The 15,051-nt window shown below is 48.9% G+C and overlaps 1 protein-coding gene across 1 annotated transcript in view; it reads left to right on the top strand.

Moving 5' to 3' along the window:
* Positions 1–385: 385 nt before the first annotated feature.
* Positions 386–15,051, top strand: part of NAGLU (N-acetyl-alpha-glucosaminidase) — a 77,787-nt gene continuing 63,121 nt past the window's right edge. The window contains exon 1 of the mRNA XM_075347621.1: positions 386–1,028. Within this exon, the coding sequence (XP_075203736.1) occupies positions 619–1,028 (410 nt within the window). The 5' untranslated portion in view covers positions 386–618. The remainder of the gene's footprint in view (positions 1,029–15,051) is intronic.

Genomic DNA, 15,051 nt, shown 5'->3' with positions numbered 1-15,051 from the left:
ATTTGAAGCATGAGAAGCTAGACCCCAGCCTCGTTTTCCAGTGTGGTATGTCCAACACTGCGGGGTGTAGTAAACCACAACTCTGACAATGTGGATTAGTTACTACATACATTAAGCATGAAGGATTGCAAAACTCCTCTCCAGGCAGTCGCCTGCAACTAACAAGAACCAGCCGGCTGTGTTATTGTCCCTGCAGCCTGTTCAAACAGTCGCCCTCGCCTAATGAGACACTTTGAGAACCAATCCTGTCTCTGCAGTGGCCAATCCTTCAGCGCCTGACAGAACACCAATAGCACCATACTGCATGGGGCCAATAAGACACTGGGTCTCATGTTACCACAATCAGGAAATGTAAAATTCTCCCTCAGCTGATCTGTAATGCAGATGCATCTTGTCCCAGTCCCTGGAAAGTCTCTGTAGTGCTCCACGCTTGTAATTGCTCAAAGCTATTAACTATTTGGAGAATACAAGTTCCTTAATTTCACGTTACATGCGAATGCCTTCAACTTGTAAATGTAATGGATGAAGTACTCCGGATTTAAGGAAGAACACTTGCACGCTTCTGGTGGACCACATTGATCAAGATTCTTCAATGGGCATTCGATAGCAATCACAAGGATGAAGGTAGCGGAGCTGGCTATAATTCTCCTGTCCTCTCTGGGTTTAGTGGTTTCAGGAAAAGTTTTCCAGACTTTATCCCACCTTAAGCCACAGTACCGGGATAATGTCCAGAGCGCCGCTGTTCAAGATCTCCTTTATCGGTTGATTGGCGACCGTTCTTATGAGTTTGTGGTCACAGTAAACAGCTCCTTGACTGGGAATGATGGCCTGGACACTTACCAGCTGAGCTCTTTGGGTGCAGGTAAAGTGGCTGTCGTGGGCAGCAGTGGGGTAGCAGCTGCCACAGGATGCTACAATTACTTGAAATATTTTTGTGGCTGCCACATTTCGTGGTCAGGAGTCCAGCTGCAAGTCCCATCACCTCTCCCTAAAGTGCCTTCACCCATCACTGTGAAAACACCAAACAGGTAAGAAATATAAAAACATAGCAATAGCTAGACAAAAAAATGGGACAATGCCACCGTAGGGCTCTGGCAGAGACAGACAGAAAGGACGCTGTGCAAGAACAATATATGGGCCCTTTACAGTCGGATAGCTCATTAAAATGCATCATTTCACCTGCTTTGGAGGTAGAAATGGGCCACCTCTAGAGTTGAGTGAGTACCTAACTATTCGTACTCGCGATACTCATAACGAGTACTGTCTAATACTCTCGTATTCGTTCCAAATTGCATGTGCAATGCAAGTCAATGGGGAATACTCACAATGTAACGAATAAACCAAACTCCGCATTATTAGCTACTCGCATGTATAGTGCGGAATTCGGGTTACTTGTTACATTGTGAGTTTTGCATATGCTATCTGTAACAAATACGCGAGTATTAGACAGTACACGTTATGAGTATAGCGAGGTACTCGCTCAACTCTAGCCACCTCACCTCTTCAGCCGGCTGCACCAATATGTCCACGCCTGCCCTAGAGCATATACACATGTCCATATATCGGTACCATACAACCTTTGAGAAATACAGAAGCTTGAAATACCACTGCAGTAATGTATGTTTAGAGTAAGCATTAAAATACTTACCAGTCACCATCTTCTGCTATTTCCAGTGCTGCTCTTGTCTTCTCCTGCATCATGTGACTGCAATCATGCACAGCATTTCTGTGCGAACCAGAAATCATTTTAAGGATGGGGTCACAGGATCATATAAAAATCTGACCTATTTTCATCCAAGAGAGTTGGACGAGTGAAATCTGTTTGGTATTCCATGTCATGTGAGTGTGCGATTATTTTCTCACCTAGCATCTGTATTACACGTGGGTTTTATTCTCAGCATGAGGAAATATTATTCTACAATCATTTACAGGACCATTTCCAGTATTCCATGCTACAGAATGGTAATGTATTTGTAAAACACGTATGGTACGGATGATCCATGTGTGCAGATTTGCACTGCCTCATTGAATAACATTGGTCCGAGTGTGCACCATAGTGTTTTTTTCTGGCATTGCACTCGTCCGATTTATATGCTCATGTGAGAGAGACATGAAGGTCCATTTATACCGCTCTATTGTGAATTAATTCCTAGGAATGCTCCTTTCATGATAATTGTGCAGTCTAAAAGGCTGGTGATGATTTAAAAAATGACCAAAATGCTTGTTCAGGCAGCCCAAAAGGTAATTTCACCCAACGAACAAGTGTTAAGATAATTCGTCGGATGAATTAGTCATTTGTGCTACACAAAAGATCATTATTCTCTGAAGCACATTGTCCTGTGTAAACAGGACTGAGATCAATGGCAGCCTATGTAAACTGAACAATTTATTACAGATTGTTCAGTTCACATCTGGACGAAGTCTGCCTATGTAGTCAGGCTATTAAATGATCAATAACACTATAAAAAGAAAAAAGAGACATGGATTGCACATCCCAGATAATACAATGATCTAAAGCTGTTAGGCAAAAAAATTAAATAATAGAACATGAGGTTCTTTGTTACCATTCTGATCAGATTGTATTAAGCCACTGCCACATCACGGCGAACCTCTGAGGAGGTCAAGTGGCTGCTGTTGTGGTGGTTTCGTGTCAGTGAGGCGGTGTGACCTGGAGCCATGGGGAATTCGCATTGCAGCATGGGCGCAGTGAGTTCACCTGCCTTGCTGGTGCTTTGTCGCTGTGGCAGTGGTTAGTGCACAGTGCCGCACTATAAGGTTTAGAATAGGGACCCTCTCAGAGGTTCGCCGTGACGTGGCAGTGGGCTTAATACAGTCTGATCAGAATGGTAACAAAAGAACCTTATGTTCTATTATTTAAATTTTGGCCTAGTGGCTGTAGATCATTGTATTTTTGGGATGTGCGATTCATGTCTTTTTTCTTTATATTGTGTTAGTAAATGATCAATCAGCAAACGGGTGGCTGATCAGGGGTCATTCTGTGCCTTGGATTGGGTAAATGGACTCCGAACGAGGCTTTCATAGACTTACATGAAGAAACTAACGGTTCACAGTATGAGCCAGCCAGAAGGAGCTGCGGTCACATGATGCAGCGATAGAAATAGCAGAAGATAGCATATACTGAACATAAAGCTAAACGATGAGGACGTTTAAATTAGAAAAACGCTTGAGTGGTACTCCTAATGTGACACACATAATCATGCGGGACTTTATTTCTCCACCATATGCTCCTGGGTGTAATTTTTATATCAAATTTACAGTATTTTTTATATAAAATTCTGACGAAAATAATGCAGTAGTCTTGTTTGTAGGGGAGTATATCTGTACGACGACACCAAATGGAGCCTATATGGCAGCACACAGGGGCTGTGGAGGTCCATTAAAGGAGCTATATGGCTGTACAATGGCTCAATGCCACACATAAAAGTTCAAAGTGAAAGGTGTTTTAACCATTTAAGTAAAAAGAAAAGATTAAATAATCGATTATACGATATATGGCACACTTTTAATTAAAAGGGAAAACCCAGCTTTTCTTTAGAATAGGACAAGTGTGTGATAGCTGCCGCTCGACCACACAAGACAGCAGATGTTTGGAGATGTAATGTCACCGACCCTGCTCACGTCTTGATGTGGGACAGAGCAGAGCCAGATTACCCCTTTAAAGACACCATTGGATCACAACACTGATACCTTATATCTGTTGGGTTTTGTTTTTTTTTTACACATTAATTTGTCCGGACAGAGCCTATGTGTAATTCTGTACATGTATCCTAATTCTGCTGATATACATGTTTAATACTATAATTATTTGATGGCCAAGTCAAGCGACAGTTGTAGCATTTCGATCTCTACCATTTACTGTACATGGACCAGGAACTGTTGTTTTTTTTTCTCAAATCATTTTACAAGGACACATGACCTCCTTCCTTTTTCTTTCTCCACGTGATCATGCAGGCAGTCAAATGCACGTTACTTCCTCATATGTTAGATATTGTATTTTTTCCTTATAATAATAGGAATCCAAGCTATGCCGCTCCTTAAGGATTGTCCCACTCATTCACATTCATTGCATCTCAGTGAGACTATAGGTAGGGACTAACTTTTGGTTCCCACAACCTTGAGAATAAGGGTCCTGGAGTTATTTTTGGCATAGAGAAGACCACGTGCGTCATCTCCTCCATAAGAATTAATTTTAGTGAATACTTGTGTTTCCCATAAACTAACATCTCTTACAAATAATAATAACATAGTAGTGAAGGTTTCCCATGAGAAATCAATAAAAAAAAATGCAATCCCTCTGTCCTCATTATAGTCCACAGGGAGAAGATCATAGCCATGGCATTCAATGGACCTGGGAGGCAGGGGTTATGACTTACATCAGAATACCCTGAGGTCTACTTGCGCCCCAAAAGCATATTCCTTCTTCTTAGGAAAAAGATTCCGTTGGGTAATTTACTGAATTATTGCAGATGTGCCTCTATGTTATTGAGGGGATGTAAAGAATGCCCCCATAGTGTTACTTCTAATGAAATGCAGACTTGTGAACATATGGTTTATATTAACAAAAATGTAAACAAATAAAAAATTATATGTGTATTGTATATTTTTTCATTGTTTTTAGCATTCTATTTACTGTACATAAATATATACCTTCTATATTTGCCAAATCATGTACAGTAAAAAGAATAAAGTTTAGTACAAGTATCAGAACTACAAGATTATAATTTTGTTTCTCACTAAGTGATGTACACACAAACCAGAATATAATGATGAAAAAGTCATTAAGGCCTCTGCCATACGTCCGCAAAAAACACGTACGTGCATCACATTCCGTTTTTCGGGTCCGTGTTCCGTTTTTTATGGGCGTTTCTCCGGTACCTGTGACATCCGTGTGATGACGTATGCTCGCTGTGTGTGCTTGTGGAATGTCCGTGTATGCGTGAGATACGTATGTGTCATGTCCGTGTGCTTTCCGCTTGAACTGATCCGTTTTTCTGTAAAAATGACGTAGACAAAGCATCATCATGAGATACTGGTGTGTTTAATTGGACTATTAGCTGCCATAATTACAACTAATTGGGAAACCTTATTTAAACTCAGTTAAATGGGTTTATTTTGCTCAATAGACAAACACAAAGATGTCTCTGTCAACTGAGTAACTACGTATCTACTATGGTTGATTTCAAGGAGATTTGGTTTGTGCCATATTCTCATCAGGATATAAGGTATTGGCACCAGAATTAATAACCTTAATTGACCTGCCAGATTGGTAACAAGTGTAGGTGATGTTTGGATTAAAAACGCACACGGACGGTATGGGTAGCACACGGACATGCTACGTGTCACGTATGTGCAGGCACGGACCCATTGACTTAGCGCGTCCATGCCTGTGTGAAGCCGGAGAAAAACTGACATGTTCAGCGTGTGGAAAAACGCACACACGTACAAACGACACGGACACACGTTCCGTGTGGTTTTACGTGTGTGTGCCTGTCACCATAGGGTAACATTGGTGTACGTGTCTCCGTGCCGCCGGTACGTGCAAAAACGTACCAAACACGTACTGGCGGCACGGATGTGTGTTGGAGGCCTAAAAAGGTGATGTGCTGGGTTGTAACTTATCTACATATCAGTTCACCTCTATAACTCCTAATTTGTAAATCACCACTAAATCTATGCTGCTAAAGGTGATTTTTACGAGAGTAGAGAGGAGTGCGTCTGTCGCGGGCGGGGAGGAGGGTGTCAACGCTGCGCTCTCCCACTGCTCGGGTCCGGCCGCCGCCGCTCTGCGGCTACTGCTGCTCGGTGGCTCGAGCGATAGGCCGGATCCCGGGGACTCGAGCGGCGCTCCTCGCCCGTGAGTGAAAGGGGTGATTTGTTGGTGGGGGATTTGATTAATGTCCGTGACGCCACCCACGTTTGTGGTGATTGTGTGGACACCACCGCTGCTCTGTCTGGGGATCCCGGGAGTGGTGATATGGAGCAGCTAGATGTTGGTTTGCCCCTCCGTGGGTAGGGGTTTTGGTAGTCCCGGGGCCCGATGATGGGGAGGTCAGGATGGTGGACAGGCGGGTTATGGGGCCTGTGGAGGTGCAGGGACGCAGGGGTAGCGCTGTGCCGCACGGCACGGAGGTACTCCCTCAGCCCAAGGATGATGACACAGTTCACGGTAAACAAACGGCTGGTTGGACGGGTCCCTCGGACGGCTACAGTGCTGATGTTCCCTGCAGTTAGCCGTGACGGTCACTTCCCTGCACCTAAGTACGGTTCTTTGGTAGCGATGGATTCCCACCGGTAACCCGCTCCCCAGCTTGGATATGAGCCGGAGGAGCCCCTCTCTTGCCCGCAGGCGCTGGCCCTGGGAAACTGGTGCCTTGGCGGTGGCGGTGTCTCCCCTTCACGGTCGGACTGTTGCCTTCAATCGTGACTTTACTGCTGGGAGACCCGAAGGTCCCCTTCACTGACGGATTTGGCAAATTATGGCGACTCCTAGCCTTGCCGGGATCCGAAAGGCCCCTGCCACTGGTGCTGGCTTCTCTTTGTATACCGCTCCGGTACCGCCGGGCCACCACCCGTCCACGGTCCTTTCGGCAACCTCCGATTAGCCTCTCCTGCAGACGGTCACCGCCATCTGTCAACCTTGCTGTCTCAGTCGGGGGCACACACCCAGACCAACTTCAGGCTTTCAACTGTCACTTTTCTTCTCTCTCTTCCACTCCTGTCACTAGCTCCACTGCCACTTCCTTCTACTCTCAAACTCAACTCTCCACTGTTTACTCCTTCACTTCTCTAGCTTGACTCTCACTCAAGCCCTGTCTGAGCTAAACTGCCTGGTTTTCCCGCCTCCAGGACTGTGAACTCCTCGGTGGGTGGTGCCAACCGCCTGGCCCACCCCCCTGGTGTGAACACCAGCCCCTTGAAGAGGGCAACAAGGATTTGTGTTCTGACCTTGGTGTTCCTGCAGGGAATGTGGGGTGCGTGTGGTGTTGTGACCTGTGACCCCTGGCTTGCCCAGGGCGTCACATTCCCCCTTAGCAAAACGCAGACCGTCCTCGGGCTGCCCGTCCAACACCGGTTTTATTTTCCTTTTTTTTTTTTTCTCTGAAAAGATAAAAACGGTAACACATACAAACATATTAACATCATCCCACAACGGGAGGCACTTTTCTTAAACGTTACTAATGGTTTTAACGGTTGCTGCTGCCGCTCTCTCCCACCCAAGTAACCTGGCCCTGATGCTGCCCCTAAGAAACAGGCAGCACCCCTTGACCCCAGTCCTGAACCAAGTTACCCGAGCGGGATCTGTCCTTCCCCTCCAGAGGGTAGCCACCGGTTCCGGTGGTGGCTGGGCCCCAGCCTGCTCCACTGCGGGCCCTCCCTCCAATCTGCCTCTCCAGAGGCGGTACGGTGGCAGCTGCAACGGAAACATATTTACAAGCCACTAACGTTTGTGGCTGCCCTGCAAGTTCACGGGCTTGTCCATAGGAGTCCCTATGCAAACAACTTCCATCGGTCCCCACGGGGACAACGGTGCCGGCAACGGCCGGTTGCAAATCACGGTAGGATAATCAGGTTACTTTCTCGGTTCCATTTCACTTATCATCATTTTCAAACTTTTAAACAAACACACTGGTGGTCCCAACGGGGACTGGACAACGGTGCTCCGCTGCCTTACTCAGAGTCCTCGGCTAAGGCGGATCCATCCCCCTCTACCAGCATATCAAACATGCACTGACATGCCTGCTGTGACAGGGGTACCCGGTACCCATTTCCACCGGTACGCGGGGTATGGAAAACCACTGGATCCCCTTCATAGCGGGAACGCTCACTTGCCTCCTCAAACTCAGCAGCGGACCCGGGGCTGGGGCCGGAGTCATCATCTCTTGTTCCTGCGTCAGGCGGGTTACCGCCAGCTGCCGCAGCCTCCTGGCCTCCAGCATCCAGCATTTCAGACCCTTCTGCGGTAACACGGAGCAGCAGATCAGGCGAGTTTACACTGAGGCGCCCCATAAGTAACGGCAAGGGTGATGCATAGGCCGAGACTAGGCCGGGCCCCTCAGCCGCAGTGGCCGGTCCTGGTAGGACATAGGGACGTGGGTCACCAGTCGACTCTGTTACACTTATTCCCCTCCCGTACATCGGGGCAGTTGTAATCAACATCTCCACCTCATTGGTCCACTGCTCCATCATCCGGAAGATCTGATCCTGCTGGCGTTGATGGAATTGAATCACCCGGGCCTTCATCCAGGCCACGGTCCCGAGCTCTGGGTCCGTCACAGTCACCGCCGGGACTTCTGGCACCATTCTGTTAAGGGGCCGCGGTCCTAGCGGTTCCCCCTGGTGTAATTCTGGGACGTCCTGGACGTCTGCAGCCTGTTGGTCCGCCGGGACGGCTTGGCAGGGTATCGCTACCGGTTGGGCAGGTAGCGGGCCTAGTGGCGGGGTGGCAGCAGCTAGCACGGGTAGCGGGGAGAGAGGCAGGGTGAGCGGAAGCCGGCCGGGCTCCTCAGCTTCAATGGCCGATCCCTCAGGAATACAGGGGCGTGGGTCTCTTACCCGCTCCTCCAAATCCTCTTCCACCTCGCGTCTTCGCATAGCAGCCACCACGTCCGCCATGTCAGTCTCCCACTCCTCCAGGAGGAGTTGCATGTGGGCCTACAGACGATTACTCAGCGGGACGGTCCGGTCCCTCAACCACGTCGCCGTGCCGGGCGCGGAGGTCTTGCTGTTATTAGCTGGAGCGGACACCTCGGCAGTCGTGCTTTCCAGGAACTAGCAACAAGATGGCCACAGGGTCCTGGCGTCCCTGCTTTTATAGCCTCCTCACATGCGACCAGCCGCCATTCCGTCTCTCTTAGCCTCTTTCCGGCTCCTCCTCTATCGGGGCGGGGTTTTGGCCTTCGCGCCTCTACTACTCGAGAAGACGCTCGAGCGGGAACTTTTCGCGCCCAAGATGGCGGCTTCTGAAATTTTCTGGCCGGACACCTCCGGCGGTAACAAGGCGCACCTCTACCAGATGGCAGAGCGGTAAGATCCTGTTCGTGATGCCAAGTTGTCGCGGGCGGGGAGGAGGGTGTCAACGCTGCGCTCTCCCACTGCTCAGGTCCGGCCGCCGCTGCTCTGCAGCTACTGCTGCTCGGTGGCTCGAGCGATAGGCTGGATCCCGGGGACTCGAGCAGCGCTCCTCGCCCGTGAGTGAAAGGGGTGATTTGTTGGTGGGGGATTTGATTAATGTCCGTGACACCACCCACGGTTGTGGTGATTGTGTGGACACCACCGCTGCTCTGTCTGGGGATCCCGGGAGTGGTGGTATGGAGCAGCTAGATGTTGGTTTGCCCCTCCGTGGGTAGGGGTTTTGGTAGTCCCGGGGCCCGATGATGGGGAGGTCAGGATGGTGACAGGCGGGTTATGGGGCCTGTGGAGGTGCAGGGATGCAGGGGCAGCGCTGTGCCGCACGGCACGGAGGTACTCCCTCAGCCCAAGGATGATGACACAGTTCACGGTAAACAAACGGCTGGTTGGACGGGTCCCTCGGACGGCTACAGTGCTGATGTTCCCTGCAGTTAGCCGTGACGGTCACTTCCCTGCACCTAAGTACGGTTCTTTGGTAGCGATGGATTCCCACCGGTAACCCGCTCCCCAGCTTGGATGTGAGCCGGAGGAGCCCCTCTCTTGCCCGCAGGCGCTGGCCCTGGGAAACTGGTGCCTTGGCGGTGGCGGTGTCTCCCCTTCACGGTCGGACTGTTGCCTTCAATCGTGACTTTGCTGCTGGGAGACCCGAAGGTCCCCTTCACTGACGGATTTGGCAAATTATGGCGACTCCTAGCCTTGCCGGGATCCGAAAGGCCCCTGCCACTGGTGCTGGCTTCTCTTTGTATACCGCTCCGGTACCGCCGGGCCACCACCCGTCCACGGTCCTTTCGGCAACCTCCGATTAGCCTCTCCCGCAGACGGTCACCGCCGTCTGTCAACCTTGCTGTCTCAGTCCGGGGCACACACCCGGACCAACTTCAGGCTTTCAACTGTCACTTTTCTTCTCTCTCTTCCACTCCTGTCACTAGCTCCACTGCCACTTCCTTCTACTCTCAAACTCAACTCTCCACTGTTTACTCCTTCACTTCTCTAGCTTGACTCTCACTCAAGCCCTGTCTGAGCTAAACTGCCTGGTTTTCCCGCCTCCAGGACTGTGAACTCCTCGGTGGGTGGTGCCAACCACCTGGCCCACCCCCCTGGTGTGAACACCAGCCCCTGGAAGAGGGCAACAAGGATTTGTGTTCTGACCTTGGTGTTCCTGCAGGGAATGTGGGGTGCGTGTGGTGTTGTGACCTGTGACCCCTGGCTTGCCCAGGGCGTCACACGTCCTTTGGCAGTCCGGGTTCAGACAGACTTTAGATAGTTCAGTTTGGGACCTGGGGTTGATCTTGGTGCCTGAACCCCATTGGAAGTCTCTGATTGCACAGTTTGGCTCTCCGCCCACATACAGGCAGTCATAAACAGATCACTTCCAGGGGAAGGAGGGCAGGTTTTTTTTTAACACATGTAATCACAGGCCCAGAATGCAATGCACAGAAAGAGAAGACACAGTGGTGATGCGGCGCCCCTGCGGCTTCAGGCACCACAGGGTACTGCATCCCCATTAGTGTGTAGTACTTATCACGGGTCCAGGCAGGGTCGATGTTGGTTTCAACTTACACAAACATACAGTCAGAGGGTTGCCCTCACCAATGGGGACTGGGCCAGGGTCGGATCACAGTAGGGGGTCACTACAGCAGTGGGTTTATAGGACGCCACCGCACCAGGGGCTCCCCGATCCACTGGAGCCAGGGACTCAGTGTCAGGGTGAGGCAACCACCAGGGGGAGACAGGAGCACACAGTGGGAAGAGCAGGTTGCTCTAGTGAGAGCAGTGAACTAGCCGGTGTCAGTGGCTGGGCGCACCATCTCAGAACACACAACACAACTACAACAAAGAGAACAACTTCAGACACAGCAGAGCAGATGTGCCGCAAACAGCTCTGTGGGCCAGGGTGTTCAACACGGTCACTGGGGAGAATCAGGCAGCTGCTTCCACAGGACCGGCGTTGTCGGGATACAGAATCCTAAAGCAGATATACTTTATGTTATCTACCAACTCTGCAAGGGTTGTGGGGAACGGCTAGAACAATCACCGGACCCGTTCCACCGAGTCTGCAGCAATTAGCATATAGGATCCAGGGTTGAGGACCGGTCCCATAACGGAACCGCGCTATCAGCATACAGAACGGGACACTTTACTGACACCGGAATCCACAAGTGCTTCAAGCAACGGGGGACCGATACTTAGCGCATCAAAGAAGGAAAAGACTTACAGGCTGACATACACACCGGACTTGACCTTCCACGGATCCGGGATCGGCTGGAGTCCATCGTGGCAGAGATCGGTACTCTGGGGCAGCGCCTGAAAGACTTGTGAGTAAAAAGACCTGGAACGGAAATCCCTGTCTCTGCCTCTCCTTTACTGGCGCTGTCGGCCAGCACTGTGGTGCCAACGGGGACTACCACCACCCCTGCCATCGTCCCGGGGCCCGCTCCGCCTGCGAGGAGTGATATCATCACGGCTGCACCCGACATCTGCCCCGGTGAGAGACCCTGCAGCGGCGGCCTATCCCTAGCTGCATACCACAGGTAGCATCACGATCCTCATCTAATAGACTTTCCTAACCTCCAACTACTACCTCCATCCTCCCTGCCACCCTCCAACCCTCCTTCCTGTACACCTCGGGGTAACGGAACTGGGTTAGGCCACCCCGTGACAATGCAGAGGATCTGCAACCCCGGCCCGGCAACGAGTAGGTTAAAACACCTGCCCCGTGGGGCGCTACAGTAACTCCCAATTATATTTATTATGACACAAAATGGAATAGGGGGAATAGCGATAGCAAGAAGCTGATCACAATCTATTCAAATTACACATGCAATGAACATAACACATGTCTACATACACCTAATATGGTTGGCCTTGGGATAAACTCCCCACTACTAATCAATTAGTAACCCAAATGAACTATTATCAGGGGCATGTGTATGTTGGGGCCACTATCTCAAGCAGTCATCCTTCTATAGCCACAGGAGTACTGTACCCTGAATATCTGAACAACAAACAATATATTGTAGATCAGTTTGTCTGGTGCAGTATAATTACAGTCCCCACATAAGGTATCGCTTGGCCAAGCAGGAAGGAACGACCCGGCTCACTGGGATCACCCAGGGGTAACGGTCTTGACAGGCGATGTCTGAGGCTTGATCTCATAGTCTGAGCTTGGGTTCTTGACAGGCAACTTCTGTGGCTTGACCACGTAGTCTGGGCTCAGCGTGCTGACAGGTGGCATCTGTGGCTTCACAGGCGGTGTCTGCAGTTTGAGTACGGCAATGGGGCTCTGAGTTTTCTTCCAGCAAACTACCTGACAAGGGCTTTCTGGGTGCAGTCATCGGACCACTCTACTCTTTTAAAGGGGAGGCAATCTTTCTCACTCCTGCATATGCGTCTCCTTGCTTCTTCTCTTTGGCGCCCAAACCTCTTTTTCAGTCACCTTTGGGGCTCTTATCCACTTTTGCTGCATCACTGCTCACCTCTGGATAATTGCTAAATCAGAATGGGCTAAGGCACCTCTGCTGACGTCATGCCCATGTGACTAGAAGGGGCGGAGCCTCTACCAACTAGCTGATGCCAGAAACTTAAGCAACATTATTTTTTTTAAGTCTACGTGGGCATGGACTTGTTTATAATAGAAGCAGGGGTCTGAGGATAAGACATCCATGTGGGGGTGTGCAGGGAGGGGCAAAGCCTCCCCCTTGCATCATTGCAGTGGACAAGAGCAAACATCACCACACGCACAAACCAAGCCAGTCACGCCCAAGGCACTTCTAGCCACTGGCATTTAGCTCTGACCCAGTCTTCTGCAGATCAGCTTCCTCTCAGGAACTTGCCTGCCTGAGCGATATGCTTGGCCAGCAGACGGCAGTGTCCCGTCACTAGTCTCATTAGGTCAGTCTGAATGAATGAGTTGTTGCTGTGTCCACTTACCTACACATGCTATATCCAAAAACATTGAGAGCCATTTAGAGACTGCAAGTGGCTCGCACTGAGTGTTGATTTACTGGTCCTGAAGAAGAGGTCTTAGACCTTGAAACGCGTAGACCCATGGAATAAAAGATTGTTTAATTTATCAACATCTCCTTCTGGATTACTGGCGGATTGCGCGGGTTTAACCCCTTCTCCCTCTCCACTTTGAAGTCTGAAACACGTGGGGCCGCTGCAGCTGCCTTTATCTCATGCTATCTGTGGTGGTTGTGACCTCTCACAACCTCAATCGGTGAGTGCATTTACCATTTGCTAACCGTGTGTTTTATCTGGTAAAACCCTATCAGCGCTTCTCTTTTCTAGTTTATCTATGTGATTGGTTGGAATCACAGGCGCTGTCTGCATGCTGATAATTAAGTGTAAAATAAATAAATAAATTTAAAAAAATAGCATAGAGTTCCCTATATTGATACCAGCACAGATAAAGCCACGGCTACAGGCTGCCACCCCCAGCCATGGGCTTATCTTGGCTGTGTATCAAAAGAAGAGCCACATTTGACTTTTTTTCCATTATTATAGTCATGTATTTTTAAGCTAGTACCTAATTCACACACACATAGGTGTTCCAGTCAGTCTTTTTTCTGAATAGCATGAAGTTTCTTCTGACTGAGAACCCAGAACCCTGCCCTATTACCAGACTCTATTCATGATCCTATATAGCCAGGAGCCTGTCTGCCCATACTTGCAGATTTTTAATAGCACATAGAGGCATTAAGGTTAGGTTGCCGAAAAATTAGAGATTACCTTGTCGTTGGTTTTCGGGTTCATTTGCATTGATCAATACATTTGCTAAACATCTATTACTTTCAAATATTCATAGCAGTTTTGCAATACCATTTTTCATGTATTTCATTTTTTCCAGATAGCTAAATGTATTTTTCATTGTTCATAGTATCCCTATAGCAGTAATGCTTTACCATTGTTCCTGTTTATATTTTTGTAGTGGTTAATGTGCACTGCAGCTTATTATCCTTATTATAGTCATGTATTTTTAGGCTAGCATCTAATTCACACACATAGGTGTTCCAGTCAGTCTTTTTTCTGAATTGTGTGGATTACGGTGGAACTTCAAGGGTCTTTTGGTGGCTAATAAAGAGGGTGCTGTATTTTATTTCAAATAAAGGATTTTTGTCACTGTTTCTGTTTTATGTCTTTTAACTTATAAGATTAGTGATGGGGAGGTCTCATAGACCACTACCCATCACTAATTCTGGGCTTAGTGGCAGCTCAGAGCTGTCATGAACCCCATTATTACCCCGATTGCCACCGCACCAAGGCAATCAGGAAGAGCCGGGGAAAGCACCAGGATTGTCGCATCTAATGGATGCAAGAATTGCATGGAGGCTGCAGGCTGCTATTCTTAGGCCCCCAGTTATTGGAACTCCCAGTTCCAATAACCCTGGGCCTCCCCAGCCTGAGAATACCAGCCCTCATCTCTTGGCTTTATCTTGGCTGGCTATCAAAATTAGGAGGACCGCATATCATTTTTTTAAAATTAAGTTATTTATGTTTTTATTTTTTTTAAAAAAGCCGCATGCGGTTCCTCTTATTTTCATACACATTCAAGATAAGCCCATGGCTGGGGGTGGCAGCCTGTAGCCGTGGCTTCATCTGTGTTGGTATCACTATTTGGGGGGACCCTACGCTATTTTTATTTAATTTATTTATATTACACTCCACTATAAGCACACAATCACAGGCGCTGTTAGCGAGGGTGGGAGTATGGAGTATCGGCAGCCAACCGGAGCCGCTGTGGGCGGGGATAGCAGTAAGTATGTATGAGGACTGATGAGCAGACCCGGAAGTAGTGTTACAGCTGAACAGGAGGCTCGGTAAGTATATTCTCCTGCTTCAACCCTTTTGTTTCTTACTTGTTTTTTATTAACTGGGTGGCCAAACCCGAACTGTGTAACA

Source organism: Anomaloglossus baeobatrachus, chromosome 5, assembly GCF_048569485.1.
Source record: "Anomaloglossus baeobatrachus isolate aAnoBae1 chromosome 5, aAnoBae1.hap1, whole genome shotgun sequence".
Classification (NCBI taxonomy): domain Eukaryota; kingdom Metazoa; phylum Chordata; class Amphibia; order Anura; family Aromobatidae; genus Anomaloglossus; species Anomaloglossus baeobatrachus.
Note: the sequence above shows the minus strand (reverse complement) of the source record. Positions and strands in the feature narration are given on the sequence as shown.